The sequence below is a fragment of the Camelus dromedarius genome, chromosome 4, assembly GCF_036321535.1.
Source record: "Camelus dromedarius isolate mCamDro1 chromosome 4, mCamDro1.pat, whole genome shotgun sequence".
In the NCBI taxonomy this organism is placed as follows: Eukaryota; Metazoa; Chordata; class Mammalia; order Artiodactyla; family Camelidae; genus Camelus; species Camelus dromedarius.
Window position 1 is genome coordinate 29,589,441 of NC_087439.1, and position 27,865 is coordinate 29,617,305.

General features: G+C 41.3%; 1 protein-coding gene across 1 annotated transcript in view; it reads left to right on the plus strand.

The window, feature by feature from the left end:
* LYPD6 (LY6/PLAUR domain containing 6) overlaps window positions 1-26,239 on the plus strand; it is a 93,812-nt gene extending 67,573 nt beyond the window's left edge. The window contains exons 2-5 of the mRNA XM_064484768.1: window positions 1,584-1,772; window positions 9,343-9,441; window positions 21,404-21,534; window positions 23,384-26,239. Coding sequence (XP_064340838.1) covers window positions 1,655-1,772; window positions 9,343-9,441; window positions 21,404-21,534; window positions 23,384-23,551 — 516 coding nt within the window. The 5' untranslated portion in view covers window positions 1,584-1,654 and the 3' untranslated portion in view covers window positions 23,552-26,239. The remainder of the gene's footprint in view (window positions 1-1,583; window positions 1,773-9,342; window positions 9,442-21,403; window positions 21,535-23,383) is intronic.
* The last annotated feature ends 1,626 nt before the right edge of the window (window positions 26,240-27,865 follow it).

Genomic DNA, 27,865 nt, shown 5'->3' on the forward strand with positions numbered 1-27,865 from the left:
CATCATCAAGCTGTTACAGGGTGATAAGACTTCTACTCTGTTTTCTAACAATTTGTCTATTTTTTAAAAAAATAATGAACACACCAACCCATCTGGAGTTTATTTTAGTTTCTTGTGCATTGTTTGGCGTCAGTTAATCTTTTTCACAATTTTTAAAGTTATCATACCGTTTAATAAATTTTTTTGTTCTGTAATTTTGAAAAATTGCTTGTATCGTGTAAATAGTTGGGTCTATTTCTGAGCTCCTTAGAGTGTTCCGTTTTCTGAATTCATTTTTATACTTTCTATCATTCTGTTTTGATTAATAGTACTCTGTCCTGTGTGACTAATATCTGATTAGTCCATATTGATTTTCTCTATTGATTTTGGTTTGTAATATATTTACTCTTGGTCTATTTGTTTTGACAGAATAATTTTAGAATCATTTTGTTATGCTATTTAAAATATCTCATTGAATATTTGTATTAAAACCTGTAAACAAAATGTCCAAATTATGTTTTTTTAGCCAATTTAAAATAAAGTGAATATCTATCTTGCCCCCTTGCCTGGCGTCTGAATGATGGCATTTGGAAAAATAGTAGAACATGAGCAACAGACTCTAGAGAAAAGCAGTAAGGTGGCAAGCAAATAGCACATACAAATTAAGATATATGCCTCCCTTCCAAGTAAGCTAGGCAGTCCAACCCTAGGGAAAGATTTTACTGCTCTCAATTTTAATTGAAAGGGGCAGAGTCAGAATAAAGATTAAAATGATGATTACTTAAATTACTTAAATGACAGTGACACCTTGATCCTGTTTCTTCAGGGTTTATTTATACACTTTGAATCAGTCTTTGGAAGAACATAGTATCACCTAGTGTTTAAAAATGTGGACTCCTGAGCCAGACTGCCCAAGTTTGAATCAATTCCTCTCCTTATTTGCTGGACTTCAGTTTACTTACAGTGAGATGGTAACAGTGCGGACCTCACAGGGTGGTGAGGAGATAACATAGCTGATACACATAAAGGACTTTAACAGTGCCCAGCCAGTGTTAGCCATGGTAAGGAGATTTTGAGCTATAAAGAGACATTTTGGTTCAAGAGAGGCCAGTGTACCTACATGTCTTTTTTTCCCTCCCCTGGATCTGGAAGCCTACCATGTGCAGGTTTGCAGGGCAGCTCGACCCAGGCAGGCTGCCCTCTCGCACCGGCTCTTCGCCGTCAGCAAGGAAATGTGTCTGAGCTTCTGCACCTGACTTCCTTATTGTTGCATTCTGGCAGCGGTCCCCTGGCCTCCTGGCAAAAATAGCTGGATTTCATTAAAATTCCATCTCTCACGATACCATCTCTGCTGGATATTAGAGGCGACTGCTACCAGTGGAGCCTTAGCAACCTAATTAAGAATAGATTTGGGCTGAAATTTTCTAAGTGCTGTGCAATCACAGTCTATAAAGTTGCTCTCCATGTCTGCCCACTCCCACGGGCCCTGGGCTCTCTGCTCCTCCCCAGCTCGTCCTGCCTGCACGGGAGCTCGGCTGTCTCCCGACGGGGCTTTCCTGAATTGGACACCGAGATGACTCTTGCTTTGTATTTTTCTATTTCAGGTGCGAGTCCTCTTTCATCGTCCCAAGTCCCCGCTCCCCAGCCCCCTGGATGAGTGACACCTGGGTCTGCCATGGAAGCTGGCCCTGCCCTGGCCTGGCTCCTGCTCCTGAGTCTGCTGGCTGATTGTCTGAAAGCCACTCAGTCCCGAGACTTCACCGTGAAAGACATTGTCTACCTCCACCCTTCAAGTAAGGCTCTGTTCTCTCCGCTGTGGAAAGGTCACTTGACTTCAAATAAGATTTGAAAGTTGAGAAAGGGCCAGCAGGAGGCAGCCTTTCAGGCAGGGGAAACCTTGGTGCGGGTGCTACCAAAACACGCTGTATGTTTCACCGTCCCCTTTTTATAGGCTGTTTGTTTTTATTTTAAGTTAAATTATTAGGCATGTTGGCTCTGTTCCCTGCACCGTCACTCTGATTCTGAGCATCCTTCCCTCTGACTCGTGCCAGCCCTCGGTCAGTTATCAAAGTGAACTGCCGTGTCCCGGGAGGAAGGTGTTTGTAAAAGATCAGGCCTTTGTAGGCAAGATAATAGCTGGTCTTCCTGTCTGTGCATCTAATTTCTCAGTTTCAGCATAATTGCCTCCCATCACTTCCTAGTCCCTATCCCTTTCGGTTTCCTGTGTTTCAGAATTACCTAGGGAGTGCATAGTAATGTGCATCCCAGGTCCCTTCCCTGCAGTGTCTGACTGCATGTATCTGGGGTGGTCCTGGTGGATTTTTGCTTTCAGCAAGAATTTCAGGTTCTGCTGCTGCTGTTAATATTCTAAAGATCACACTTTGGGAAACAGCAGCTTTATTTCCTCTTTTAGTCACCATCTCTGTATTTATCTCATCTCTCTTATTTTTACTTGACCCTCTCTGGATTGCCCCTGTGATGGCTGAGATCTGGGTGTGTTGTGCGAGTGCTGAGCTTAGCATTTGCCCCGGTTTGCATTACTTATTTGAAATGTTTTGTTCAACAAACTCGTTCTGAGCACCTACTGTATGTCAAGTGTTGTGATGGGCACGAAAGAACTAAATGCAAATCAGCCATAGTCCTTACTTGTGGGGATCTTGTGATCACTTAGACTCCCTCAATGCCACAGGGTTTGAATATTTAACATTGAGGTGTTCTGGTTAAGTGAGAGGTGAGTCCGAGGAATACACAGAGGCTTGGAGGCCACCTGACCTTGGGCCAGCACCTCGCTCAGCTGCTTCCTACCCTTCTGACTTGAAATAAATTCCCTAACTTTGTGAAGACTGAATAAAAGAATGCAGACAAAGCACTTCACGCTGAGAGCCATAGTAAATGCTCAGTAAACGTTAGGGGGCTTTTTTAAAGTATTGATTTCTCCATTTCTAAGGTGGTTAAAATAATGCATACCCTGTAGCATTATTTTGTGGACTAGAAATAGTACCTGCAAAACGCTAGGCACACGCATAGCAGGCAGCCGGCTGCTTGTAACAACAAACACATGGTGGTATTGTAGTCAGCCCCCACAGTAAACTGAGGATGCTGAACATATCTCACTAATTTTTTAACTCCAAATCTACTTTTGACAGGCAGCAGATAGGTTTTTTAGACTTGTTCTTACAGGGAGGTTTATTTTAGTAACATTCATGAAAAGAAGGTGCCTTGATAGTTTCTCTGTTTTCCAGGATTGCATTTTGTTCTTTTCTCCAAATAGCCATACTTTTTTTTTTTTTATTAGCGTTGGTGAACAAAAACCTTGGTTTCAGTCTCTTGGGTTTGACTGCCAGGACTTTCAGCTTCTGTGAAATTTTCTGTCCACTTCAGTGACAGACTCAGAAGTCACTGGGCGGCAGAACAGAGCCAGGCCCGACCTTCTCTGAGGCTGTGATTGTACACGCAGGGTGGGAAGGAAAATTAAGGGGACTGAATGTAAGTGAACAAGAATGAAATGAACGCACAGACTGCCTCGGCCTCAGTGGTGTGGTCGGCCAGTGCTTGGGTTGAGTGGGCCTGTATTTGGAAAGCCCATTTTAGAACTAGATCCTTGAAGGATGCACTCTATCAGGTCAGAGGAGCCGTTGCTTCTGCTCTTTAGAAGTTGGTGAAAAAGTTCCGCTCACATGACCTGTGTTGATTAAATAGAGCCAGGGCCTGACTGAAAGGAACTCACCATACAGAAAGAATGGTGGCGTTTTCTGATGTGATTTTGGAATACGAAGAAGGGTAGAAGCCACGTTGTGTGTAGGTGATTCATCAGCAGGTCTGGGCTGAGTTCTCTTTCAGAGTTTCCAGGACTGGTCACCAGGAGTGTAAGTTCTTACTGGATCGAAGTTTCTGCCAACAGTTCCTACCTGGCCAGAATGTAGTTTACTCTGTCTGCTTTTAAACAGAGTTAACTTCACAATTCTCTGCACTATTTCAAAAGTTTGGGTTGTTTTTTTTTTTTTGCTTTTTTAGACTTTGATTTTTTTTTTTATCGGTCCTGGTCCTCTGACCCTGAGAAGCCCCCATTAGACTATGTTTAGATGAAGACATTGCTCCACAGATAAGCAGGTTTCTGTAGAACACAGACCATAAAAAATATATGAAGTGTAGGATTATTTTGATTTTGAATTATTAATATAATTGCCTCACTTTGTAGATGGAGACACAAATAGCTTTCCCAGGGTCAGCGAGTGAGGCAGATTCCATTAATGTTAGATAGCGCTCAGAACCTGCCCTAGGAGAAGCGCAGAGATGCTGCAGTCGTGAGAAGACACACGCGTTTTCTCCACCAAACATAAACTCACTTCTCCGGGCCCCGAACAGCCCTCGGAGATAAGAAGTGGGGTGAGATTGGAACCCAGCTTGAGAAAGTTCATCCTCCCATGACTAATCTCCTTTGCTCTCTGGTTCTCTAATCTTTGAAACATCTAAGCCTTTAAAAGAAATAAACTTTATGGCTTTCGAACTTGAGGCACTGTCCTCAATAACATTCGTTTCTATAATTTGTATGAGTTTTCTTTTTCTTTCTCATGTGAAAAATGATGAATTTCTTCCTAGCCCATGACTAAAGTACCCAAGCCTAATAAAAACCTTCAAAGCAGGAGTTAGTATTAGGAGAAATGGAGCTAATACTTGGTTATTAGACCTTATACAAGATAGCAGAATTGAACATCCTAAGTGGCTTCAACCTGCTCTTGGCCTCCATTTCTTTCCTTGTAATAGAAACCTTTCCTGAGAAATTCAATATTCCTCTGGTTGCATATTCTGAGTCTTTCCTTAATCACATCGACCAAAGAGCTGTATCTCTGCAGGGGGCTTGTTTATGCCCAGAGAGCCGGTGAAGTTATCCTGTCATTCTACACTACCTAAGTCTTAGGTAGGCAGGGGACTTTCTAGACAGCTCCCAGGAAATGCATTTCTATCAGAAATACGTGTACAGTATTAAAATTATACTGACAAAATTTTGTTGCCTCATGGACTGAAAAGGAAAGTCAATTTATTAGATTTCTAGAAATTTTATATTTACATCCAGTTTCCAAAAACAATGGAGATTAACTTGGCAATAATTAAAACAAACACAAAAAAGTTTGGTTGCGTTACACATCAGCATACATTTCAAAACAAGATTCTCTTCTCACCACGGTTTTGGTAACTGAAGGCCTTTGTCCAGGTAAAAGTTCCAAGAGGTGGAAACAAAGACGAAATCTTTTCCGATGCCTTACAAATGAATTGTGGTTGGTTGAACTACGGCTGACCATGAGAGTTAATGGACAGGTTATATTACAGGAAGTAACTGGGCACTTTGGCATTTCTTTTTTTCTTTACAATCGCCTTCTCTTGAGGGACCAAGGACTTATGCCCTGAAATACAGAGGACTAAGCTTTATTAACTCTGTGATCAGGAGCCAAATTAGATTCATTCACAGCTGGGGCCACAACGATTTGAAAGCCTACTTGCTCTGTACTGCTTTGAAGTAACAAAGAAGAAAATAGCACCTCTCTTAGGAACCTCTTTCCGTCCTTTTTAAATAAATTTCTTTATCAGATGCAGTATCAGTTAGCAAGTTACTGGAGATAGTTGTTCATCTGTGGACTTGGTTTTCTGGCTAAATATTTCCAGGGGGGGAATTTAACCATTACTTGGTATTGTGCTATAATTATCGACTCAAAGTTGAGTCTGTTTATAGAGATTTGTCACTGAAAAGGGTTTGATTATTCACTGATTGGTACTACCTGCGAAGGCGGAAATAACAAGTTCCTATAAGCAAATATTGGACTGTAGTCATTGAAAATGCACACAGATATGAAGTTGTGGATTTAAAAATAAAACTCACCGCAAATAAGATCATTCGGTGAATTGTCAGTGATAAATGCCGATAAACACATTCGGAGATAAATGATTTTAAACAAAACCTCATTTGGCTACTATAGTGTTTTGGCTCATAGTCCTGTTTAAATTTGGATGTACTTTGAGTTAATTTCAGAGTCAAGGCCTACTTGTGAACGAAATAGCAGTGTTTAAAATACGTCACTAGTCTTACAAAAGATAATTTTGAAGAGTCTGTTAATCCAAATTTGGGAACACTACAACTGATTCATGCTAGGTTCTCAATAAGTTTATTCTTGGAACGGCTGGATAGTCAATCTTCATTCAAAGTTCTTAATTTATCTCTTTGATGGGAAAGTTTCCAGGAATAACTAATCCAACATTCCAGCTCAAAGTTTTACTGGCTGAAGTGACAGACAGATAAAATTGGCTACTCTAGTGAATTAATCATGCAAACTGAAGTATTATGGTTAGTTTGCAGTCATAAACCTTGGTGCATATGAACATTTTTTGAAAAATGCTGTTCTTTGACAAATCATTTACATCCTTTTTCTCAAAACTCCTACTTTACCAACTCTACTTCAAATTTCACAAACTATTTTAAAGTTCTATCTTTTACACTATATATTAAATATTTTAAAGTCAATAGTGAAACTATTTTTTAATGTATCCAATCAGGATAATTCCCTGAAATATTTTGTATGTTTTTTTTGTAATGGTATTTATAAAAATAAGCGACTTAAAATGTCCATAAGAATACTGAATGACTGCAGAATATGAGAACCTGTTTATTTTAAATTCTTCAGGCATGTGCTTACCTAAACTAGAATCTTTTTTATAGCTAAGTAACTGTAATTGATAAAGAGAGACTTGTTTACAATTACTAGAATTATGACTGATTACATTTAACTTAACATACCAAATAATCCTAGTTAATTTAATGTCTAAGATGCCTCAGGGTTCCTTAAAGCATCTCAAAGTTAGCTGGAGATCCAATGAACTTTTATAATTTGTTAAATACTTATTTACTTAACCAAAGATTTTAAAAGCAAATACAGATTGCTTAAAGGCCAAGAATCACACACAATCTGTTATTAGAAGCAGAATTTCAAGAAAACTTCTTCTTAACAGAGAATAAAACTGCAGTCTTGTATTAACCTATTTTTAATAACAAATTTTTTTACCTAATTAAATTTAATCCAACCTTAGAAAATCCTGAATCTTTTAACTCAATTGTAACCCATACTCTCTAGGTGGTGGGATGTGAAGATAGAAAAATTACCTGTATGTAGTTTTACAACATGGTTTACTTCTGTTTTCTTAGAATTAGATGAGAGGGAGGACGTGTTTAACCAGAGTGAAATTTTCATGTTGGGCTGCAGCAGCTGGATGGCTCTGCCTGAGCGGCTTTCCACCGCTCATTTTTAAGAGGATCCCCGTACTCACTATCATTCTGTTCACGAACTCGAGTCCTTGGCCACTCTGAGGAGCGTAGAACTCTCAGATGCACCCATTAAAAGCTCCAGTTACCTGTCTTTTGTAGACAGCGTGTGACTTGTGATCGTGTTAGGTATTGGCTATTGTCAGAATCGGCTCTGTGAAATACTGCAGGCAAGTGCGAGGAGGAGCAGCTATTCCAGGCAAGGTGAAAATCAAAGTTCTGTCAGGCCCGTAATTCTGGCCTTAAGCTGCTGCCTCCTTCTTCATTTATTTTTGATCACATACTTAATTGGTTCCATGTGGGCAAAGCAATTTACCCTGAGATGATTATTTCCGCCAGTGGGACCTGCAGGCTCAGCCATCTGCGAGGGAGAACAGTTGGTTCCTGCAGATGAAGTGTTTACATGTTTGCAGCTTTCCAAGAGGCCAGGTACTTGTACAAATTAAAACACACACACACACACACACACACACACACACACACACACACACAGGTTCTGTTCATGACAGGCAAAACTCTAAGCAGCAAAGCAAGCAAATGATTTGAACTAAGCAGCAAGTGAAGGTACATCAGGGAGAAGGGCAGAGACGGCCTGGCGTGACATGTGGCTCCTTGTCCATAGATGCCAAGGGGACCCTCGTGTGCTGGACACTCTAGAGCCTGACTGTTGCCGACACATCCCTCCCTGAACACAGACACAAGGCAAAGAATGCCCATACCTGGAGGACATCCCTGCAGAAGGCAGGAAGAGGCAGCTCAGGGTGGGGAATGGAGCGGATAGATAAGAGGAACTTTCTGGAATTATGCATCCAGCGAGCTGGAGCTAGGAGCCTCAGGGCATCCACATCCTTATGTCCCCTCAGCTCGCTGCCCCATGGACACTGGACATGGGCCCCTGAGGAAGGTCACCTCTGCACAGGCAGCGTAAATTTTAGCCATGAAGACTCTTCTCTTAGCTGATACTGTCTGTCCACTGAGATTCTTAACCATGTAAGTTCTAACCAGATAAAATATTAGATTGAACCAAAGAAATTTTGTAGGTAAGAAATGATCAAACATCAAGAAATTGTTAATGATTGAACCTAATATTTATATTTACATGTTGATGTGTCTACATAAGTTGACACATAAAAATAAATCATAGGAAATCCAGAGTGCCTTTTTTTAATTGTCATTTTTATTGAGATTATTTTTGATTCATCACCAGTTGTAAGAAATGATACACAGAGATTCAATATACACTTACTTTACTGGATTTCCCCCAATGGTAACATTTTGAAAAACTGTAAAATAATATCATAACCAGGTTATTGACAGTGGTACATTAATCCATCAGTCTTATTCAGACTTCCCGTTTTATTTGTGTCCATTTGCATGTGTGTGTATTTAGTTCTACATAATTTTATCACATGGAGGTTTGTGTATCCACCACCAAGTCTAAACACTAAATGGCTTCAATAGCACAAGGATTCCCCCTGTTGGCCTCACTCCCATATCCCTCTGACCCTCCCCACCATCACGCCCACCTGTAACCCCTGGCAACAACTAATCTTGTCTTCATTTCTAAAATTTTCTCATTTAAAAAATGTCACATAAGTGGAATTATACAGTATATAACTCCTTGGGATTGACTTTTTTCACTCAGCATAATTTCCTGGAAATTCATCCAAGCTGTTGAATGTATGAATACTTCATTTTTATTGCTGACTAGTGTTCTGTGGTATGGGTGTACCACAGTTTGTTTACCCTTCACCCATTGAAGGACATCTGGGTTGTTTTCAGATTGTGGCTATTACAGGTAAAGTTGCTGTGAACATTTGTGTACAGGTTTTTGTGTGAATGCAAGTTTTTATTTCTCAGAGATACATGCCCAAGAGTGCAATTGCTGAGTCATACGACAGTTGCATGTTTAGTGTTTGTTTTGGTATTTTTTTGAAGAAACTGTCAGTCTATTTTGAGAATCCTTTTTAAAAAATGAAAATGTCTAACTTCACAAGGCAGGATTCTGTGCTCCATCTAAAAAAATTAATCTTTTCTCTTGATCCTTTTTGTAGCCACACCATACCCTGGTGGATTCAAGTGTTTCACCTGTGAAAAGGCAGCAGACAATTATGAGTGCAACCGATGGGCGCCAGACATCTACTGTCCTCGAGGTAAACTCTCACAGACACGTTGAGGTCCCCAGAGCTGTCTGCAAGCCAACAGCCTGTTGACGATGATGCAGGTGCAGAGAGAAGCGTGCTGCCTTCTTACCCCCTTCTCTTTTCTAAGGCTACTAGTAGATCTTTTATGCCACATCAGTAACTGACCATCAGAGACTCTCAGACATATAAACTGATCTGTAGGATTGCCCCCTTTCTTGCAAAGCATCATTGGAGCTCCAAAAGAGGTAAGTGATCCTTCTCACCCCCGGGCCCGCCAAATGCAGGACAAGAAGAGAACCACCAGCCTGTAATCCACTCTTTGAAGCATTAGTCATTGCACAGTAACTTCCTTTAAGTAAAAATGTGAATTGGTGTTCATATAAAGATTCCATTTATTACACATCTTGCCAGAGGCTTCTATCCTGAGATTGCATGAAAGCTAGCCTTCTAAATGTCATCATTGCACAAATAAAAACTCTGAGCTTTTTAAACTATTAAGTTCTCTTTGAAGGATGAGATGGATACCAAATCGAAGCATGAAATTTTGACCCAAAGGCTCATTTCAAAATGAAGTCGATGTTTTGTATTCATCTCTCTTTTATCCTGTTGAATAAAAAAGACGGTTGCATTTGGATATGGAGTCTAATAGCTAGCTGTTCTATTTTTGAAGGAAAGTCAATCCATTTGAGGGGGAGATGATGAGCATGGGATATTTTATGGACAAATGTTTGAGCGAGGAGTTAGATATGCAAGGATATCCCTGTAACAAAGGCTTTGCTGCTGCTCTAATTCAGTTGTGAAACATCACTGAACACACCACCCCAAATCTGTGATTGTTCAGCAAACGCTAGCGCTCCTGAACTCACCCCAGTGGAAGGCACTCTGTTTCCCCTGGAGGACTGGACATCCGGAGAGCGTGGGAACTGAGGGAAGAGACAGGTGGCAGCTACCTAAGCCAGCACTGTTTATTTAATCCATGAGTCTGCACCCAGACTGCCCAGGAGAAATACCCATGGGTCTTTCTGAAATCATCGGAACCTGTGTCCAGCCTAGACCAGGGGTTTGGAAACGTCAGCATGACCATCAGTCCCTGGAGGGCTTATTAAAACACAGGTTTCTGCCCCCACTTCTGCCTCCCCGCTCCTTCCTAGTTTCCGATTCAGTAGGTCTGAGATGAGGCCTGAGAATTTGCATTTCTAAAGCATTCCCCAGTGATGCAGATGCTGCCTGTCTGGAGACCAGGTATTAAGAATCCCAGCTCTACGCCAGTTTGAGCTGGCATCTCTGAGATTAGGGCCTTGCATCAGGGAAATCAAATATCCCAGATGATTCAAATGAACTGTCAGGGCAAGAGCCACTGGGAGCTCCTCTCCTCACTCATAGAAAGTGAAATCATGTTTTCATTTCTAGATTCCTCTTGTTTACTTTGAGGTAGAGATGTTAGTAGGGTCCCAATAGACCACAGGGAAGAGGAAAACGTGGAGACCCTGAAGATCAGCTGTTAAGATCAGCTGTTAATCTTGTGAGTACATAAGCTAGGTGTCCAGCTATGCAGGTAATCAAAGAAAGGTCCCATCTGCACTGCCATCTGCAGTCACGTGCTCCTTTAGGAATGAGCCGTGTTTTCTAATGTTCCCACTACAGAATGAACGTTTGGGTGGGTTGCTGATAGACCAGTTAAACCACTGCTTCTCACAGTTGGCGGCCCTTTGAAATCACAGGGGGAAACACTGACGTCTGGTCTCTTCCCAGAGATTCCTATTTAAATGGTACGTGTGCAGCTAGGCATATGGAGTTTTAAAGGTTCCCCAGGTGGGTCTAATAGGCAACAAAATTTGAGAACCATTGTAAACAGTGACTTTGGACAAAAACAGGATGGTTTGCTTGGATAGCCGATAACCTTTGGACTGGTTCCTGCTGGGACAAAGCTGGCAGATGAGCTTTTGAAACTGTTGCCACTGGTCAGAGCGACCTTACAGGAAACCCAACAGTGCTTCTCTCGGGACTGCCGGCAGAGTTGATGCAGAGGGAAGGGAGCGGCTGTGAACCGGTGCTCTCCTGGGCTTTGGGCTGTATGTAACAGGGGCCCAGTCCAGGTCTGAAGGTGTGCAAGGATATCCTGTCACAAAGGAGAAGCAGGGACCCGTAGCGCTGTGCTGGAGTTCCATTCCAGAAAAGACAGAGTTCTCTCTAGATGCTTTCTTTCGAGGTCAGAATCTATCCTTCTAAAATACAGATGCCTGGAAGTATCCCAGGGCTTTACACAATTTCTCCTCCCCCCCTTCTCTTTTCTCCCTCTTTTATCTTTCTGTCCTGAAATTTCTGTCCTGGAAAGTGATGCCCCGAGGTTCAAGACACAGAAGCACCATGCCAGGCCCTCAGGGGGATTATGCGGTGAAAGACAGGAATCTGGTTTATTCTTTCAAGGAGCCCGCAGTTGAGTCCGGGAGATAAGATCTGAACGTATCAAATGTCAAAAATAGCGGGACAAAAGCAAGTGCCCAGTGAAACATGGCATTAAATGCTGTGGAGGTTTAAGGGAAGACTTGCTCTTTGGGGCTGAGGCCAGTGACAGCATCTTGGGCTGGGGAGAGACAGCAGCCTGGCAGGTGGGCGACGAAGGCACAGAGTGAAGAGCGCTTGTGCTCCGGGAAGTCACTCAGAGCAGGGGGCATGGCGTGCGCCCCAGTGGGCTCCGCAGGCAGGGGACACCTGAACTGGGTGGAGCAGAATGTGCTGGGGAGAAGTCGGCTCAGAATAGGGGAGCCAGGCTATTTTTGTGGGGCCTTGAACATCAGGTAAGGAGTGAGGACTAACGCTGTAACCTGAGAAGAGGTGATTTCTTCTCCAGCAACGTTTTCCATTAGCCATCCACCCTTCCTCTGGGTTTTCTCCAGATTTTTCTAACAAAAATAATGTCATTATTATTAGATTAAGATTTAAAATTTGTCTACCATAAACTCCTGATGAACACTACTTTTTTTTTTTTTCTGTTTCTTATTAATTTATTGGAAGCAGCTATAAACTTCCAGCAGGCTTCGTAAGGGCAGTTCAGTAACTGCTATGGAAAGACATCCTGGCTTTCTGGGACATTCCTGGTTTTTCTTTTTTTCTTTTTGGTGTGTGTGTGATATATATTTAACTAGGTTCTAATTATCACATGATGTGAAAAGTAACTGGTTGAAAGTGACAAAAAATCAGTTCATGTAAGTATTTAATTTTATCTCTATGGAATAAGCTTGCATCCCAAATTGCTTAGAAGATTGACTGGATTTCAAGCTCCCCATCACTTCTGACTTTTGAAATGTGTGTTCTGTAAGTACGTCCTCCTCCATTACATTGTTATTGCCTCTGGCACTCACAGATTCATAGGACCATACTCCTTCCCAAGAAATGAGAATTTCAGATGCCCTCCATCATGGACAGCCATTGCCTCACCTCCTCAGCTTCCATTTAGTCTTCGGTCCCTGAGCACTTCCTCTACAATAACCTTAATTTCATCAGCCGCTCGTTATAAATCTATGCAATTTTCTTGACTCTGTGAACCAGAAAGGGAAAGGATCTTGAAATCCTTTTCTGTGAGGGACCAGAGTTGGGGGTCCCCTGCTCAGCTCCACGAGGTTTTGCCTGTGACTTTTCTCTGTGCTGTGAGATTAAAAGCTCCTTGAGACAGGGACTGTCTAAGTGTTTATTACGAGTTGGTGGAATTAAATGTCAAGTCAAAAACACTGCAGTTTTTTTAAAAGGCTTGTTCTGTGGAGGATACCTCAGCCACCAAGGCTTTTATGTTCCTTCTTAATTATGAAGTGCAGATGCCTCCCTCGAAGGCAAAACCTTCATTGGAAATTATTGTTGATAGAAAGTCAGACCAAGAGAAATCTTGAAATAGAGGATGCATATCCTTTTGGTTCCAGCTTCTACGCAGTTCACTATTTTTCTGTGAAAGTGAAGAGAAATCTGGGCATGCCCTTGGCAGCTCTTTCTCTATCCGTTACCTGGTATAAGCAGGGAATATAAATGTGATCTCCAGCTCAAGTGAAGACAAGCCCCACGGTTACAGATTTTCAGGACAGACTTTATTGTTGACTTTTTTTAGACCGAGCGCAGGCTGAGACAGACAACCTTTTTGTTTACTTAAGGGTGGATTTTTTCCTTCTCACTTTTAGACAGCCTGACCCGTAGGATCTAGCTCTTCAAGGTTTCTACCATTATGCAGAGTTCTCTACCTCTGCACCCCGTGAGGACCCAAGATCTTGAATCTCCTTATAGTTTATCTATTAACCCTCCCCTCTCCCACCAGGGTAGAGAACTCAGTACCTAACCCAGGGTTGGCCCCTGGGATTCCCCTTACTTTCTGGAGAGTTCATTTGTACATTTATAAAAGGTAGTGGTTGTATGTAATCCAACACTTCTGGCTGCTACGTAATGAGGTGATATGCAGATGATCTATCCTGTCATATTGCTAAAGGGAAGTCTTTGACTTCCTCCTTTTTCTAAAACAAACATTTTAAAGTTAAAATTTATCATACATTCTGGAAAGCGACTGGATCGTAAGTGCACAGCTGCTTGGCTTTTCACCATGTGAACATGCTGCGTATCTGCCACTCATGTTAAGCAGTAGATCCCCAGAAGGCCACTGGGATCCCCTCATCGTTTCACCCCACCTCCCAAAAGTAATGCACTCATGACTGTCATGCAGCTTTATATAAATGGAGCCACACAGAATGTCCTCCTTTCTTTCCCACACTCTGTGTGTGAAGTTCATCTCCGTGTTTTGCGAGCAGCAGGGTCATTCTTTCTCACAGACATGTAGCAGATCAGCATATGGATGTACTAAGTTCATCCATTCCACTGTTGACAGGCTTTTGGATTGTTTCCCGATTCTGAGTGCTGCGAGCACCGTCTGCCTGTCTTTTGGCGCGCATATGTCTGCGCTTCTGTTGGGTCCGTCCCAGGAGGCGGGGCTGCCGGGCACGCGACACTCGTTTTGTGGTTTTCCTGGCCACTGCCTAGCGGGTCCGCAGAGCCGCCGTACCAGCTCGCAGCCTCCCCGGCAGGGCCTGAGAGTCCCAGTTGCTGCACAGCCTTGCCAACACTTAGTATGGACAGAAGCAATGGAGGCTAGACGTGGATGGGATGACATCTTTGAAGCACTGACATATGTAACTGCCCACCTAGGATTCTATTCTCAGACTGTCAGCCTTGTCTCCTGGCTGCCCGGCTAGCTCTGAATTCCTGTTTGTGCCTCTCAATTCCCTCGAGACTGACGAAGGCCCCCGCATAGCTTCTCTGCTCCTCCGCAGGGCTTTCTGCCCGGCTTCTCAGCCTCTTCACCTGTGCAGCTTTTCAGTCAGCAAGTGCTCTGGGGAGAGCAGGTAGAGGATGTCGGGCCCAACTTAGTGCGCTGTTGGTTTTGGTTTTGCTGGTATCTTGCCCTTCAAATCCTGTTCGCCTTGGTAGCGCGCCTGTGCTTTCACGTGATCTTTGTTACCGTTGTTTTCGTTTTACCCAGCTATTTTACTTTTGTCCTACTGTTTCTTGGTAAGAAGGCACAAGGTAGTTCATCTCAGGTGGCACTGTAATTCTCAGATTCACTCTTTCATTAGAATTTTTTAACCGGAAGTTCTATTAGCCTAAACAAAATTTTTTTCTGTGCTCGAAAGCATCTGACCTACTCCAGTTCACAGTGTTTTTGCCCAAATATTTTCTGTTAACACAATTGCATCGGGTAGGAAGTAACTATTTGATGCTTTTGTCTTACTGCTTTTATCTTAACTCCTGTCCACTATAAAGTCCTGTTTATCCTCATTACCTTTCCATACTTTGTCAGCCACCTTTTTGGCCTTTGTCTGGAAATAAGTACATTGCTTTCTGAATTTCAGTGATTTACTTTAAAAGAGAGGTTCCTCAGCTGCGTGTGTCACCTCTCCTTAAGAGGTGTGGACGATGTTTTTGAAAAAGAGAGAAGTATCTGGTAGTTTTTTCAACAGATGCTGACTGCAGGATAAAGGAGAGCAATTATGACTTAATCTGGTTGATAAGTACTTATTTATTTTTAATTTCTGCCTTGAGGAATTTCCTCCTTGGGACAAGAAAAGAAAAAGATAATTGTTAAGGGTCTATGGCTAGCAGTGAATAGGACTGGGAAAGCCAAGAGATTGATCTGGTGCCTGGATACCAGAGCAGGTGATAATTCCTAATTAGGGTACACTTTAAATAATTCAGCTTATCTGCAACTCATTTGTAGTTCATTCTTCTCAAATGTCTGTTTTCTTTCATCTTAGATTCTTTTTTCTTTCACTTTCATTTAACTGAACATAAAATTGAGTTATGCATACATAATATAGATATACCCACAGAATAGTGAACAGCATGATGAATTTTCACAAATGAGCCCACTGTGTAAGCAGCACCCAGATTAAGAAATTGACCATTTTCAGCAGCCCAGAAGCTTCTCGTTTGTCTATATTCAGCCTCTATCTTTACCACCAAGTGTCCTGTTATGGGCTAAATTGTATCCTCCCAAATTCATATATTCACTCCAGAACCCACCCTCCCAAATGTAACTGTATTTGAAGATGGTAAGTAAAAATATGTCTTGGACAATACAGTATGGCTGTTCTTCTCCCCTTGAGTTTTCTAAATTAAGTTTGATAGTTGAAGCAAAAATTGTAATGCTGTCTAATGTGGTTCTAAATGTACGTAAGGGATTATATAAGACAATTATACTACAAACAAGAGAGGGTAACAAGACATGAAGAGAAGTAAGATTCTACCCTTCATTTGAACTGATAAAATGATGCCAACAGACTGTAAGAAGTTATGCATATAATTTAATACCTAGAGCAACCTCTCAAAAAAAACAGTAACAAAGAAATATACTCAAAAACATGATAGATAAAGCAAAATGGAATTCTAAAAAATCTTCAAGTAACCCACAGGAATGCAGGAAAAAAATAGAGATGCAAAAAACCCCAGAACAAACAGAAAATAAAAATTAAAATGACAGAATTAAGTGCTACAATATAAATAATTACATTGAATGTAAAATTCAAAGAAATGAGTTGGCAGGGTGTATTAAAACACATGACCCAACTGTATGCTTCTGCCAGAAATTAACTTCAAAGGTAATACAATAGGCAAATTGAAAGTAAAAGGGTGGAAAAATATATTATGTAAACATGAATCAAAAGATTTCAGAGCAAACAAAATTACTAAAGGCAGAGTGGAACATTATATAATGATATAAGGGTCAATCCATGAAGAAGACATAACAATCTTAAGGAGTGTATGCACCAAATAACAGAACTGAAAAATATGTGAATGATAGAAATAAAAGGAGAAACAGATAAATCTACAAATATAGTTGGAAACTTCAGTACAACTCTCTCAACATCTAGATAGAACTAGACAGAAAACCAGCCAGGATATGAAAGAACTCAACAGTACAATCAACCAATAGGACCCAATGGACATTTATAGAATACTCTACCGATAACGGCAGAATACACGTTCTTTTCAAGCGTGCATGGACCATATGCCAGGATAAACCATATCTTGGGCCATAAGACAAACCTCAACAAAGTTTTACAGATTGAAATCATACAGAGTGTGTTCTCTGACAAACTGGCATCAAACTAAAAATCAGTAACAGACGAATAACAGGAAGATCATCAAACACCTGGAAACTAAACAACACACTTCTAAATAGTCCATGAATCAAAGATGAAGTCTTAAGGCAAATATAAAAAGGCAATGAACTGAGTGAAAATGAAAACACAACACATCAAAATGTGTGGGGCGCAGTGAAAGCCATGCTGAGAGGGAAACTGACAGCACTAAATGCATCTGTTAGAGAAGAGGAAGATCAGTCATCTAAGCTTGCTAGTAGTTCAATAATCCCTAATAAGCTGACGTTTTTCTAAATTTTTAGAAAAGAGAGCATCTAAAATGAACACAAAACTAACCAGAAGGAAGGAAATAGTAACAATAAGGGCAAAAATCAATGGAGAAAAACAATAAAGAGGGTAATAAGGGAATACTGTGAGTGACTAGAAACGTAAGTTGGACAGTTTAGATGAAATGGTCCACACCAAAACACCAACTACCAAAAGTAACCCCAGTTTAAATAGGTAATAGTTACAGGGCTAGTTAAATTTAAGAAAGTTAGATTTGTAATTTAAAATCCTCCCCCGCCAAAATCACCAGGCCCAGATGATTTCACTGGAGTATTCTGTCAAATTTTTAAAGACAAATTCACACCAATGCTACACAATCTCTTCCAGAAAAAAGAAGGGCATGGAACGCTTCTCTCTTCACTTCATGAATCTAGAATTACCCTGAATCCAAAACCAGACAAAGACAGTACCAAAGAACTCCCACAATCGCAAACATCTTTAATAAAATATTACAAAATAGAATTTAGCAATATATAAAACAATTATGCACCATGACAAAGTGTGGCTTATTCCAGGGTTGCAGACAGTCATTGCAGTGGAAGACCTGGAAGTTGCTGGCAGGGTGTAAGGGGTTAAGTGCACAGCAATCAGGCAGGGAGTGTGCCCCCAGATGCCACTAGCCTTTTGTTTTTCAATATAATTTGTGATATTATGACGGATTTTCCTCTCATTGATTTTCTTGCTCCTGGTGAATTGTTCTCGAGTGTCACTCTGATCATTACATGTGTTTGTTAAAGAGACCAAAACTAGCAGGGCCACACAGATAACTGAGTGGTGAGAAAGCCTGTTACCAGGAAGTTAGTCATTTTCAATTCAAATCAGTTTATGTGTATTTTGCATAAATACAGCTTCTGTTATTGGAAACTGAATATCAGTAGGTCAGTGGAAATTTGCATTTTATCCTTGAACCTTTTAAAAAAATGTTTTTGTTTGTTTTTTTAATTTAAGTTTATAGTCAGTTTATAATGCTGTGTCAGTTTCTGATGTACAGCATAATGTTTCAGTCATACATATGCATGCATATATTCCTTTTCATATTCCTTTTTATTACAGGTTACTACAAGATATTGAATATAGTTCCCTGTGCTATACAATAGAAACTTGTAATTTATCTCCTTGAACCTTTTTTTGACTTCAGAACTAGGCTGCGGAATTTCTGTATGTTTGTGGGTGTATGTGTGAATTTCATAAAAAGTATATTTCATGTTTTTCAATAGTTGCTTACGCTCTCTTACCCAGTTCTGATTTTAGTTGAATACCTGTGAGTCTCACAGTGAAAGACTTCTGTTTCACAACCTCTGGGAATTCCATGCAGTTACAGAATATGAGATTTTAGAGTCTGAAACTAACCTGGTAGAAATTCAAATCCATCTTTTATCTTTTAGATAAAAGCCTTTGAAATCCTTTTAGTGTGAAGTTATCAGCAGTCTTGAGTCTCGTATAACCTCATTACTAACCCAAGGATCATTCAAAATGCATGGTGAGCAGGACTCTGTGGCTGAAACTCAGTTTTTATCAATTCTACCATCCAGTGATAAGCCACATGTGGTCCACCTCGTTTTCTGCAAGGGAAATTCTGCCTGCTTGCCCCCACACCCCTTGGAGATCACAATACAGATTTAAGGCTCTCACAAGTTATCCACTAAAGAAACCTGTCCAATTTTATTTGAGCATTTGTAAAATTTATTTAACCGCAGACCCTTTTTCCACATTAACATTTCATAACTCGCCTAGGGGTTTTGTGAGATAAGAAGAGGAATGGATACTTTTAAGGGACTGATGCTTCAGATTTGAGGTCTCTACTGCTGGAAGTAATGGGGTGTCTTTGTTTTATGGATTGGACTCGGTGAGTGTAAGAAATACTTGTATCCAGCCTCATCACCCTTTTCCCCCCAGAATGGCAAGCACTGGTTTATTAGGCACTGAGCTTTTGCATATTTTCCTGGGGGAAAAAAAAAAGGCTCATCAATTGTTTTTTCTACTTTCATTTAATGGAATGAGCATCCAGATAATAAATTAAAAGAGTTTGTTATGGACATAAAAGTATGAGCAGAAAGTAGTTATATCAAGTTCACCAATTGTTATGTTAAGGCTTACCTAAAACAAGATCATTCAATAGTTGAGGGACAAATCTCATTTCCAAACCTGAAACCATATAGTGATTTACTTAGTCCATAAATGTATGATCTTATCTGCTCAGATTTACATTTGGAGCAATAAAACCTCTGGCAGCTGCTCCTGGTTGTCTGCGGAAGAGGAGACAGGAGATAAGAACATTCCTGTTTTTACTGCTTTTTTGAACATCTGAAGCTGGGGTGGGGGTGAGAAAGGCGTCCCTAGCCTGGCCATAAACATCCAAATCTGATACTAAGGAAGTAAACCAGTGCTCTTTGGAAGATGTGGTAAACCTCTCAGGGCACTGGCCTCCTGTTAAGCCCTGCTAAAGGCTTAAAAATAACTGTAAAAACTATCATGCCACCTCCTTTCCGTCAGAAAAGCAATCATTCCAATTTTGAAATATTTTAGAGCTTTGGGAGAATCACTATCAGGTGCAAAACTTTCAAGTTTTCTTATGAGCTCATGGTGTGATCTTACTTACCCCACACAAAGAGCTCCCTAGGATTCTGAAGAAGCTAGAGACTGCCTTGACCTGACCGCAAATGATGAAATTCTGATTGAGGTGCCATGTGGGGGCAGCAGTTACGGGGGGATATTGACCCTGACTCAGCCCAGGTACACACACCCCTGTCGGGCAAGTTTCCGCCCTTAGGAAGACGCAGGTTCCTGTCAGGTGGGGGTGTCTGGGAAGAGCGTTAAAACCCCTGAAGTTTCATGATCCCCAGCATGTGTCAGTGTGGTCTGAATTAGCTCATTCCTAGGGTCTAAAATTCCTGAGCTTGCTTCTTTTGACATTAGTGCTTTGGTGAGGCGAACTTTTATTGCCTAATAAATAATATCATAGAAGGCCGTAATTCCATATTAGCCACTAAATATCCAAAATGTATAAAGCATGCAAAGTTAGGTCCAAGATATGGATGAAAAACAGCTCAGTGACATTTCTTAGGAATTACTCCTTTTTTTTTTTTTTTTTTTCAGTCTGAAAGTGAAGCAGGAACATTCTCCTAAATCCCAGGCTTAGAAAGCTGAGCACTGCCTGAAGGTCTTAAAGAATTACATCGACAAAGCCATTTTTCTTTGGGTTTTAAATTGCAAATAAAAAAAATTCTCCATGGAATTTTGGAAGAAATCTCAATGTTTTAGACTCTAGAATCTCATTTCATGGTCTTCATCTGCCTTTTTGGAAAGATCCTGGGATCATGTTGGGGAGAAATGGTGCTCTTCACTGTGGAACACCTGTTTTTTGGGGTTAGTTCTGTCCCATCTTGAGTTTTAGGATCCGGTGTGCTCCTAGGCAAGAAGTTCTTTCTTTTGGATAAAAGCCTTTCCTCCAGATACAATAAATCTGTTTGTAACCATTCTGTCTTACTTGGGACTAGCCATTTTCCAAGCACGTGCCCGCGCCTGCACGTACACACACACACACACACACACACACACACACAGCCCCCTTCACTACCGTCTTTTCTTTCCTTGAAGATCTTTGTTACCTGCCTCACTTTTTTTTCTTTTAACCCTGTGTTCATTGAACGTTTTCACCCCTTCATCTTCCTGAAAATTGCTGATTCTCACATCCTAAACCATCACTCCAAACCTCTCCTTCCCTAAAAAGAAAAACCAATACTTTGTTGGAAGACAAAGAGTGATACTGCTGGGTCTTGGTTTATGGGGATCATATGAGCAGAGACAGTCTTCTTCAGAAGGCTGCCTTTCTACCACGGGGAAGTGGATCTCTCCAAGGAGATCTCTGGCGTTGTATATAAACCTAACACAGTGCACATTCCATGTGCTGCTGAGTTTCCAGGGCTTGTGGTGTTGACACTCCTGTTGTGTTCCATCCAGGCAGGTTGGGCTAACATTTGCCATCTCAATTAAACTGTATTTTCTGTTAACAGAGACTAGATACTGCTACACTCAGCACACGATGGAAGTCACAGGAAACAGCATCTCTGTCACCAAACGCTGTGTTCCCCTGGAAGACTGCTTGTCCACTGGCTGCAGAGACTCCGAGCATGAAGGCCACAAGGTCTGGGCAACAAAGCAAGTGACTGGTACAGCCTAGCCAGCTTCCTCCTCCCCAAACGCCCGCCAGTGCACACAAGCAAATTCTCACCCCACCGTGTAGGCTGGCTCTTGACTGCCTTTGCTTCCTTCCCTGTTGGTGTCGAAAGCATATAAATTTATACTGGGGCATAGGATAACCAGCATAAATTATGTGAACACAGCACCAAGAGGGTATTGAAAATTATTGCCAGACCTTTCTTCACTCAGAAGAAAGTATTAAAGCTACAGAAGGGCGAGGAGCGAGGAGCAGTGATGCCCCGGGACGGAGCAGCGATGCCCCATGGTGGAGCAGTGCAGATGTGCCCTCGGTTCATTTAGCTGCAGGTGGCCAAGGCAGTGTCGCTTGGATGACTTTCTGTGAAGTGGGGCTCGTGTCTTCATTGGATGCTGAGTTGGGGAGGGCGTTCCTTTGAGCAGTGACCAGAGAACCATCTCGTTGTGGGTTTACTTTCCTTAAACGCCATCTGGTGCCAAGCGCTCAGTGCAAAACACACTTCAAACGCAGCCTTGAAGGAGAATGTAGAGTATCAGGAAAAGGCACCCCGACTCTCCCACTGGTCGTTTCCAGCTGGCTGTGCATGTGATCTTGTATATCAGCCCTTGACCTTTGTTTGAAGTCTGCCCACCCCTCCCCACCAGGCTGCCTTCCTGGTGGTTTGGGGGCAGCTCCCAGTCTCACTGTTAGTAGGGGCTTCTTTCTCTTAATAAGATGCCCAGTTTTCAAGCAACTTGTCAAGTACACTAAATTATTTTCCTAGTTTTTTTTTTTTTTTGAGAGGTAATTGTCATTCCTAATAACTAAAATATGAAAGTACACCCACAGGTTTTCCATGGCCCCCCTCAAGCTAATCTCATCTCTCAGGCATTATGGTGGCTACTTTACCAAGGAGGAAGCTACCAGAGAAGTGACATCATGTGCTCAGCTGATAACCACTAGTAAATGACAGAGACAGAATTCAAAATCACTTCTGACCTCTAGTTTCTCTCCTGAACATTACAATGTCTTCCTAGCCCGTGTCAACCGGGACCAAACTCAGACCTCTGCAGAATAATGCCTGTATAGGATATTAAGTACCACAGAGGTTTTCAAACGTTACTGTGCACAGGAACCACTCAGGGATCTTGTTAACATGCAGATTCTAATTTGCTAAATTCGGGACGAGGTTTGAGATTCTGCAATTCTAATAAGTTCCCAGTTAATGCTGAGGCTACTATACTTTGTGTAGCCATGGCCTAAAATAATTTCTGTCAATAATCTTTTGGGTTTTTTTTTTTTCAATTATGATGCATGAGGAAAGCAGTGTAAAGCAGGAGTAATTGCATAAATGAAAACCCTTCAAATTTTAACTCACCCATGGGAATGGAGATAATTCTGCAGAAAGTTTGAATGATAGTAAATATTTAAGTTTAAATTAACTAGGTTGTAGCCACTTCACTTTCACGGTGAAGACTCAGCAAATCAAAGTTTACCATGAGAGCCTCTCTGAGAAAGGTAAGTATTACAATTCCCATTTCACAGAATAGCTGAGACCTAGGAAGCCTGTGAAACCATGCAATAACCACATGGCAAGATGTCAAAAACAGACCTATATCCCTAGAAGTTTAGTCTGGAAGGGGGGTTTTACTTTGACTACATTGCTTCCAGATTAAATTTCATCCCACTTTCTCAAATGCAGGGTTGCTGTCTCCTTTGTAGAACAGGTCATTTTCACTAGTTTTGCCATGAGAGAAAGAGTTCTTTCAAAAATCTCCGCCCACTTCCCAGACCAGCCAGCTCCTCATCACCCTTTTTTTCTCTCCATTTCTTCCAGGTCTGCACTTCCTGTTGTGAAGGAAATATCTGCAACTTGCCACTCCCCCGAAATGAAACCGATGCCACATTTGCCACGACGTCACCCATAAATCAGACAAACGGGCATCCGCACTGCGTGTCAGTGATAGTGTCCTGCTTGTGGGTGTGGTTGGGACTCACGTTATAGCAATTCAGAGGCACCAGGTGTCATAGCGATCCACGAGGCTCTCGATGGTCCATAGTCATGCATGAGTCGTTGGCCCGACCATTGCCACACACGCGAAACCACAACACTCATGGTGTCTTCACGGCCAAGCACGACCACTCCCCATGAGGAACGAGCATTACTTCATTGTAGTCATTTCAAGCATCCAAGCAGGCTGCCCCCAAAACAGACCTGAGTCCTATACCATAAACCTTTGTTTTCCCTCCAAGAAATAGTTCTACATTTACTGAGATTTGGGGCTCTTAATTCAGAATACATGCACAAGTCACAGGAGGTCTTGGGACCTTCAGAGATGTTGGGTGGTATGTTATATGGACACATATAGATCTGTGTTCTTCCAGAGAAAGGTACAGGTTTAAGTACAATTATGAATTCATTTATAGCTTTAGAGTTTCAAAACTGTGCTTCCCAAATGAATGGACTATTTTCTTGGAGATTCTGACCAAGTCCCTAGAAAAGTAGTAAGCAGTTTCAGTCGTCCTAATATTTAATTGTCCCAATATTCTCCTCGTAACGATGGGAATATTTCCTCTGCTCTGCATGGGACATAAAAAAGGCAATCATAAAAGTTGGTTGTATTGGGGGAAGGGTGGCTGGAGAAGGAGTTTTCCCAACTTAATGGAATCAGCATCGGTAAGGTGGCTGTTTGTCCCTTCATGGTGTTGATGAGACTGGCCTTGATCCGGCAGCTGATTGAGATCCTGAATTCTACTTGGACCAATGGGTGTCCAAAGAACGTGAAAGCAGGATGGGGTTATTTCCTCTGGTCATAGTGTCTATTCAGGCATAGCTAATCCAGACGGAGGGTTTCAAAATGAAAAGAAGGAGATGGGTGGAGCTGATGCTAGTTCATTGTGAGGACCCACTAAGTGTCTCAGCCAAGTCTTTCTTCTGCCATTTATGCTGTCAAAGAGCCCTCTCTGCTCTTCCTCTTCCAAATCCCCAGTGACTTCAGGGAGAATCTCCTGCATTAAGTTGTCTCCAGATTAATCGCGAAAGAAGACGTGATATCTTAGGATAAGAAGCAGGTGGACCAGTGGGGTGATGAGACTAGTAAAGAGATCCAGTGAAAAGTTTTTATTTCTTTTAGATGCTTGCTTTCTTATATTTTTTGGCATCCCAGGTTATAATTTTTTCTTCTTCCTTATAAATCATTTATACAATATTTATTTTTGTATGGCATAACTAGAAACTAAAATATATTGTAAAAGATTCTTTATTCTGAACAAGACGATCAAATTAGAATACATATTTTTCAACAGTGGTAGAGCTTGTAAAATATGTTTGTTGAAAGTTATCTATAATACTTGCACCAGTGTTGAAAAAAGTTAACTTATGTTGTGAGCAAGAGTAATGCACTGGCCTCAAGGTTCTTGCTCATGGTTTCCTCAGTGGTGTTGTCCCAGAAGTATTCAGGTGGTGACCGTCACTGGTTGAGTTTCTCTGCAGGGTTTTGGGGTGTATTTGTGTGAACTTCGGAGGACTTGTTGCTGATCAGGAGGACGCTGTTGTCAGGGTCCATCTGCCTTGCACAGGCTCATAAAATGAGACCCCTTCAGGGACCAAATATGAACTGACAGCAGTAACTCTGATACAAAATAATCTCAATTGCATCAAATGGCCTTAATTCAGAATTTGGTAAGCTGATCTATATGTTGCTTACAATTGGAGTTGGGGAAGCAGAGGGAGAGAAAGCAAGACATTTCTTGAGCACCTCTTATGTGCCAGACGCTAAGCACTTTACATAAGTTAGGTCCTTAAATCCCTGCAAGAACCCTATGAATAGTGTTACTAGTATTTACACATTGCAGATGAAGGTACTGAGGCTCTAAGAAGCTCAATAACGTGAAGCCTTTCCTTCGGATTTAGGTTATATGGGATGAGGTGGGATCAAACAGGAAGGGAAGTTGGAATTCCAGGTCTGACATTATGGGAATTTGTCCATCTCATCATATGGCATTTCTTTAGTCCTGCTTCTACAGGATGTCATTTGTGGGTGTCCCCAGACCATGTTTTCTCTTTGAGGGGTGGAGGTATGGTTTCCTCATTCATTCCTTTTGCTATCAGAGAGAAGACAGTTTGATCCTACGTCTGAAGATGCTAGAAGACAATGAAAATTTGATGTTGTACATATCGGCAAATACATTTCTGTGCATGGGTCACTCTCCACTGACACCTTCCAAATACTGCATGTGATTAGAAGAAGAGATAAAGTCCAAATCTTGGTTCTTCATGAGAAGCACCACTCCAAAGCCTCCCTGCCTGGTGTGCAGGGGACAGGTCCACAACGGTGCAGACTCACCTGCCACCCCGGGGGTCACTGCAAACTCCACACAGATGTGGCTGCGTGCACCCCATGTGCCTGTCAGAATGGCTGGTGTTTCATTCTCTTCAAAGAAAGTGATTTGCTCACCATCCCCAGCCTCAAGGAGCCAAGAAAGGGCCATTCATGTGGAAGGCCCAGGACTGGTCATCCATCTGACTTTTCTACCACATTAAACTTTACACTAAGTCCTACCATCGGTGAGGGCTTGAAGTGCAAAGAGCCACCATGTGTATATTAGCCTATGTGCCATTTATTTATTTTGAGACGCCCCACCATGTTCATGCTGATATGGGATTAATGCCTAAATTTTGTAAATATTGTACATTTTGTAAATCAATGAATAAAGGTTTTAAGTGTATCTTACCAGACTCCTCCCTGCAAACGTATAGACCAATCAATGATTAAGGCACCCAGGTAATAGACAAGGCATCGACTTAGCGTCACAGGGAACTTCCTTCCAGGAGGTCACTTTTTAGTTGTACAGACAAGAATATATGCATGCAAAGACACAAGGTAATTCATCCATGCCAAATGGTTCATACCGACAGTAAGTACTGCAGAAAATCAAAGAAGGAAAGATTACCAGACCTTTCAATCAGATCTGCAGTTTCCCTAGAACATTTTCTTTATTAAATTAGGAAATATAAAAAGGTATGTGTGTATATGTGTCTGTGTCTGTATGCATCTATATACTTAGATACGATCCCATTCGCTCTTTATTTTTAAACCTTATTCTGTTCTTGGGGTGAATTACATTAGGGATGATACAGTAGGAAACATTTTTCCCTGATGGTTTCTTCTGCAACAGAAAACAAACATTTGAATAACATAAATGTCATTTTCACCTATGCAATTAATTTATCACATTTTTCTTAGTAAAACAAGAGACATTGAAAATGACCTTGAAAAACTCCAGCTCATTTATGATTCTTGGTTATTCTTTAACACCCTATATTTTGAAATTTCCAGGGAAATAACATTGTTTCCCCAAAGTTGGAAGTTTTCTATTAGGCTCTGGATTGGTGATATGATTGGTGCTCCTTAAAGTGTGAAACTTCCGTGAAGACAGCTCTTCTTACTAACCCCTGTGAAGAGCTCTGTGTTCATGTAAACAGCACTGCAGGTAGACTGTGCTTTTATAGAAGATCTGATAATGAAAACATAGACTTAACATGGTAAGCCAATTTGGGGTCGGGGGGTTAAAAAGGATCCTTTACTTTATAAAGGCATTTTATATCCCTTTCTTAACACATTTAAAAGATTTTATTGACAACATTTAGGGCATATCAGGTATGTAAAGCCATATGTGGTACCTTGGTTACATAGTGGTGACTTTTATCTGTAACGCCAAGGGTGCTTTCACAAGTGTTTTTAATAAACTAGCGTTAACTCACGTACTAGGACTGAAAAATGTGAAAACTCTTTGAGCATCTGTTATCAATCCACACTGTAATTGGGAGAACGTGACCTTAAGAGATCCAGGGGTTTTTCTAAGCTTGCACAGCAACTGGGGAGCAGAACTAAAGCGGGGATATGAGGCAGCACGACTTGAGCCTGGCGTCTTCTCCACTGGAATCTCCAGGAACACAGGTCTCTGAATTTTTTTAACATAAAAATCTCTAATTTATCATTTGGCGTTACAAAACCAATGGTGATTTCCAAAATATCTTTCAAATCAAGCCTTCATTTTCAGCAGTTACTCTCTTTAGCTCATTTCAGAATCCTGGCTTTTCCCACTAGCATATTACTCTTGTCTTGCTCTTTCCTTTGGCAAATTTTAATCCAATGCAGTTGGACTCCAAAGAACTCAGACTATTTGTCTCTGAGAAAGCCACACCGCTGTGTTAAAGAAAAGATAAAATTCAACAAAATGTCTCGTTGATGCTCAACGTAATTAAGACACAGGCAATGGAAACTGTTTTCAGCTTAGAAGTCTCCCATGCTCACCT